The 6,000-nt window shown below is 36.8% G+C and overlaps 1 protein-coding gene across 2 annotated transcripts in view; it reads right to left on the bottom strand.

The window, feature by feature from the left end:
* Nucleotides 1–1,630: 1,630 nt before the first annotated feature.
* The window catches only part of adamtsl4 (ADAMTS-like 4), a 41,674-nt gene continuing 37,304 nt past the window's right edge, over nt 1,631–6,000 (bottom strand). For both annotated transcript variants that reach the window (XM_055048174.1, XM_055048175.1), the window contains exons 15-17: nt 5,282–5,461; nt 4,126–4,273; nt 1,631–4,050 (exon numbers count right to left, since the gene is read on the bottom strand). In XM_055048174.1, coding sequence (XP_054904149.1) covers nt 3,920–4,050; nt 4,126–4,273; nt 5,282–5,461 — 459 coding nt within the window. In that variant the 3' untranslated portion in view covers nt 1,631–3,919. The remainder of the gene's footprint in view (nt 4,051–4,125; nt 4,274–5,281; nt 5,462–6,000) is intronic.

Raw genomic sequence — 6,000 nt, 5'->3', positions numbered from 1 at the left:
GGAAACATTATAACCAGAAATTATTTATATGCTTAAAGGAATTGCAAAATCTGATGCATGTTGAAAACAATTTAATTATAATAAAAAAGTCATGCAAATAATCTGCTCCTTTACAAAGTTTGTTTGTATTTTGACTTATCAAATGAGTTTTAATATCAGTCAAGGAGACAAAATTATTGACATAATTTAGAGAAAAAATAGTGTTCAAAGCATTCTTACCCTGAAAGGAAAAATATAAACTTAGGACTAATTACAGACATGAAAAATTAAAAAAATTCCTTAAAAATAAAATTTGACCGCATAGAGTATAGATTGCCTACCTTTTGGAGATCTTTGTTTTGTTCACATTTGACAGAAAGCAACTTACCAATCCCCAAAAATGTTGGTAAAATATTGTGTTTGCGCCTCTGTGTGCATTCGGTGAAGCTGCCAGACACGGTGGTGGAAGTATGATGTACGGAGCTACTTTGCTGCTTCCAGCAATTATTGAAAGGATTGATCCTGCTCTCTGAAGGAGCATTGACAAACTTATGCTCAGTTGCACTTGGGTTATGCAACAGAACAACAATCCAAAAAATAAAGGGTTTGGAGATCCTGTGACAGAAAATTAAATTTGCTGTTGATACTTGAAAACCCTCCAAAGTTTCTGAATTAAATTAATTCTGCAAAGAAGAACATTTCTCCACAGTGAAGAAAAAGACTCATTAACGTTGTCACTGCCATCCAAGCCAACATCGAATCAGGTTAGTTTAATAATTTTTCTATGAATGAAATCATCATTTGAAAACTGCATTTTGTTGTTACTCAGGTTATCTTTGTGTGATTTTAAAAACTGTCTAATTTATCTGAAATATTTAAGTGTAATTTAAAAAGTAAAAAATAGAAAAAATCTGCAATGGGGCAAATATTTTTTACTGGAGTGTTCAAGAGGCATTTATTTTAAATGCTTTTTTCTACAACTTTTGCATAATTAATATGCCATTTGATTTTTGTCATATAAAGGAATTTGAGGTGCAAACATTTGCAAAATAATTTTAATCAAAGTGAAAAGTGTTTTTCTTCTCAACTGAAAGCAGGGAAAAGGAAATGGGAAAGTTGTTTGAACGTTGATAGATAATATAATTTTGTACATTTAACGATTTTATTAGAATATTGAAAATAAGCAGCCAGTCTGCAGGCGAAATGGGAGTAATTTACAGACTCAATGGTGCCACCATTTGGACAAACGAGGTACTCCCCCTTCACGGCACAGGAATAATTGTCACACACACCTCTTTTTTTTCCTGTTATATCAGTTTTATTTAAAATGAAACTTCGACATATACACTTCCCACACTGTTTTATAATTTTGAATGATAAAAAATGCCTGTATAGCAATAAAAACATCCTGAAAAACTCTGATGTAAGCAGAAAAAAAAAGATCCTACAGCTCCTTAGGACAGAAAATAAATTACACTTTCTTCAGATCATAGATAAATAACTATCTTTTTTTGTGGTTGCACATACATAAAATGTAATTTATACTACAAGGGATTAAAGGCAAGAATAACACATTCAAAGCCACAGCCGTGCACACACACACACACGCACGCCCACACACACACAACTCAGTCATCACTGAGGCACACCATTATGTCACTTATTTATTAGTTAGATATGGGTATATGAGGAGTGCAACGGCACGCCAGATAACTAACATTAAAGGGTAAATGCTTAAAAATAATTACAGACATTAAAACATATCTGACAAATATACAGATTCCTCTTGTTTGACGGGGCGTGAGTTTGTCACGTTGGGAGGCGTGGGAGGTGAAGGAAAGGGAAAGAAGGTCAAACAGTACTCACACTTTATACAGAGTTTGCATCTTTGATGTGCAAAATATTGAAAAGCATAAAAAAAAGCACTTGATCCATATCATATAGTGAGAGTGATTAAAAGAGTATTGCATGAAAGAAAGCAGCTTTTCCAGTCTCACTGAGATTCTGACTTCATCATCCTCTCCAAAGAAGGTGACGAGATGCAGAGGTTTACAGCAACAAGTTGTAGAATATTATATTATACAGCAACTTGCAGAGTTTTGTCACATTACAACCAAAGTCACAGTATTTCTTATTGAGATTTTGTGTGATAGGCCAACATAAAGTGGTACATAATTGTGATATGGAGGGAATACATTTCTTTGTAAATAAAAATCTGAAAACCTCTTTACTGTAATTCCCCTACAACTCATTTTAGAAAACAATTTAGAAGTAATTTAATTTAATTTTAATCCAGCTGTTCTGTGAAGTACTGAGAAGTACATTAGAGAACAATAGTGAATGAACTGCGTCATGGAGACAGGTCAAATATAAAGCTGCATGGAGATTTTTAAAGCTGGGTGAGGTCATAAAAGCATAAGCATTGGAGAAAAATGAACATCCTTAAACATCCCATCCTCTCTGTGAAGCATGGTGGTGGAAGGATTATGCTGTGGCCATGCATTTCTCAATAGGTGGAACCTGGTTAGAGATACTATTTCAGAATGATGTCCTACTTGGTCTCACACATAAAATCCTGGTAAAAAGCTTTGATATTTCTGGTTGTAATGTAACAAAACAAAAAGATCAGAAGGTACGAAGTTGTTGAAAGGCCCTTCAGAGCTCATAATCCAAAAAACATGTGCATTTGACGCTGTCAGAAAGGGTTTTCTGCATTATCAAAAACTAACCTTACTTTAGAAAGTAACTCAATTAATCTGTATGCTGTAATTTATGTTGCAGAACACATTCTGCCCAGATGTTTTAAGAAGTTATTTCTTTTTTTCTTCTCTTCTAGCTGATGTAGCTCAGATGAGGTCATTGTTTGGAAATATAAAGTAGAAATAAGTGGAATAAGCAATTGTTAGATCAGACTTTATATGAATAATTAAAGTTCTTGACAGATCTTCAGATTTGTTTAAAAAAAAAGAAAAAGAAAGAAATGAACTGCAATCATCAGTCCTCACATATAGGTGGCGCCACTGCCTGCTTTTGAAAGTCATTTGGGTTCCTTTTAGAAGCAGAAAACCTCACAATTTAAGCAAAGTATGTTGAGGGGAATCATTCTTCTTGGATTTAAGTATATGAATTATTTAGATCAGATCTTTTTTTTCTAGCGTTTTAGACATTGCTAGAAGACAACGCAGTTTTTAATCAGGGGAAAAGACACGATACGTCACAGGAAAGAACAAAAACAAAAAACAAGAACCTGTTCTGTCATGACATCTGTGTGAATTATCCATCATATATATGGAGACTCCCATCCTTCTTTCCATTGCCTTGTATTTGGTCACTTACTGTCATGCTTACCCCACCCCTTTGGTTCGAAGTACTGAATAGAAGGACACTTTAAGAAGTATTTTTTGGCAAACAGGATAAGAGCTTCAACATGTAAAGTAAAATCCTACTAGCTTTGCAGGAAGCAGTTTCATAGCTGCTACTCTAGCAGATCCACTGCACTTATACTGCAGGACACGATTCTGAACAGTCAACCCAACAATATTATATTTTATTTACATTTGCCACGTCGTGAATTGGGAAGGAAGTTGAAAAAGGCAAAGTTAGCTGCTGAAGTGTCTATGTCCTCAGTGAGACTGTTCCACTACAACCTGACAGTCACAGAAATGAGTGTAAATTACAGCAAGCACCAATGGTGCATCGTTTACTGCAGATAGAAGTCAAGATAGCTCAGAGGAAGGAGGTCACAGTTTGTCACATGTGACTGAGTACTAGTAGAAGGAATCATCTGTTTTCACAGTGTTTTACCTGAAAAAGTCAGGAGGAAATAGCTAACTGTTGTGTGAATGCCACGTCAACTCTGGACTGTACATTCCTGCAGACTCATCCTTCAGGGGTGATTGGTTGCCTTGACCTTTACCCCCTCCTCCTGTGAACTGGCTGTTCAGTGCCTCTTGGCACGCAGGGCGCTCTGTGTGCAGGAGGCGCAGCACGCCATCTTGTAGTAGGAGTAGACGCACATTCTGGCTTGCACCACCATGAGGCAATTATCACGCCTGTCCCGACAGTTTTTATCTGCAAACAGAGAGAATTAGGGACAGGTTAGAGCGGATAAAGGCCAGAAGATGCATGACTGCATGAGTCACTCACCTGCAACTTGCGGGCCGCAGGGAATGGTGTTGCAGATCTGTTCCTGCTCAGGTTTGGTGCTGGGATCGCATGCTAGGCTTTGCTCTTTGTCTGGTGTTAGACAGCGAACCTCTCTCACCTGTAAGCCTTTTCCACATGAACGAGAACACTGACAAAAAAAAAAACAAAAAAAAAACACACACATGCAGAGTGAAAATCACAGACTATCAATACAGGATGAAAAATGAGGTTCCTCATTCTATTACAAACCCACAAAGCAGCACATATAGCAATCAAGTTGAGCAAATTCAAAAAGTTTTACAAGAAAAATTCTAAAAATGTAGCTTCTATTTGTATTCAGTCTTCTTCATTTTAATATAACTAAATAAAATCCTGTGCAACCATCAAAAGGTAATGTACTTCACAAATATTGCCTTTATGGAAGAGAAACAAGAATAAAGCCATCCAGACCAAAATGGAGCTTTTTGGTCTGAGCAAGAAAGGTTGCATATCAACCTGTCAACTCCAATCTTACTGTAACACATGGTGGTGGCAGCATCATGCTGCAGGGATGCATTTCCTCAGCAGGAATAGGGGAGCTGATCAAAATAACAGGAAAACGGGTAGAGCTAAATACAGGACAATCCTAGAAAAAAAACTGACCTAAATACAGTTGGAGCTACAATAGAAAAGGTATAGATCAAACACTGTCACAGTGTTGAAATGGCCTAGCCAAAGTCAATCTGCAAAACTACAGATGAGCATTTGAGGCAAGATTGAAAAGTGTTATTTTGTATCCAATCCAACTGAAACTGAGTTATTTTGCAGAGATATAAATCTTAGTTTCTTGATGTGAAAACTCCCAAAATGATTTTGCCATTATTTACATTTCTCTTCACAATTATGATTAACTTGGCTTGTAGCAGCAGAGTGGCAAAAAATGACTAAAGTGAAAATATGAAATAAAGAAAAAGAACTATGGACACAATTAGTCCCGGTCCCTTCCTTAGTCACAGCAAAGAAGTTTTTATATTCAGTCATTTTACAAGAACAACTAATCATCTTCTCATGGAAGGGTCACATCTCATCTTTTAAGGTTGTCCGCATTGGCAAAACAAAACAAAAGCATCGATATATAAATCTAAAACATGTTTTGTGTTCTGCCCCTGTCTCTTACCGCGCTCCATTCTGTGGTGAACCACTGAGGCCGACACTCCGCCATACTGCACTCCTGGACAGCTGCAGGCTTCTCCAGATGTGCGCACTCAGTAGACGGTACGACAGTAAAGTCACTGCCCAACTTCTGAACACAAATGATTTCCCGTCGCTGGCTTCCATCCCCGCACTGGACATTACACTGAAGAAATACCTCACGTTAGTCAAATAGTAAAGCAATAATAGAGTACTGTTCTGTTTTCCTCCAAAAGCTGAGAAACATAAAATGTTAACAAAATCACAATTATTCATCTTTATTTCACCAGTTAACCAAATGGTGAATGCAAACAGTTTCAATATGAAACTAACATTCTTATAAAATAGAAACTTCGCATCATGAGTTTAATTTTCAACTGAGAGCTAAATGAGGCAAATTCTACGAGTTCTTTATTTACTTGTTCAGAATCCCTTTGAGTTGCATTTTTCACACCACGAGGCACAAAATGTCTTAAGTGAGCTGAAAATCTGAACTTTCAGCATCTCTGACCAAGTAACAATGCATTTTGCAGCAAAACAAACAATAAATACATCAGGATAATCCCAATGTTTATGACAAACACATAAACTACACCTAAAACAAACCAGATGTTTCCTCTCTGCTTTGGCCTGGAGGATGTGAAGTTTAGGAATTTTTCCCAAGGAAACCGATCATTTCGCTTCATTGCTAACACGACAGGATGG

This window comes from Poeciliopsis prolifica, unplaced genomic scaffold (genome assembly GCF_027474105.1).
Source record: "Poeciliopsis prolifica strain line A6 unplaced genomic scaffold, Auburn_PproV2 SCAFFOLD026, whole genome shotgun sequence".
NCBI classification, from domain to species: domain Eukaryota; kingdom Metazoa; phylum Chordata; class Actinopteri; order Cyprinodontiformes; family Poeciliidae; genus Poeciliopsis; species Poeciliopsis prolifica.
The sequence above is the reverse complement of the archived record's forward strand: the minus strand, read 5'-3'. Positions and strand labels throughout refer to the sequence as shown.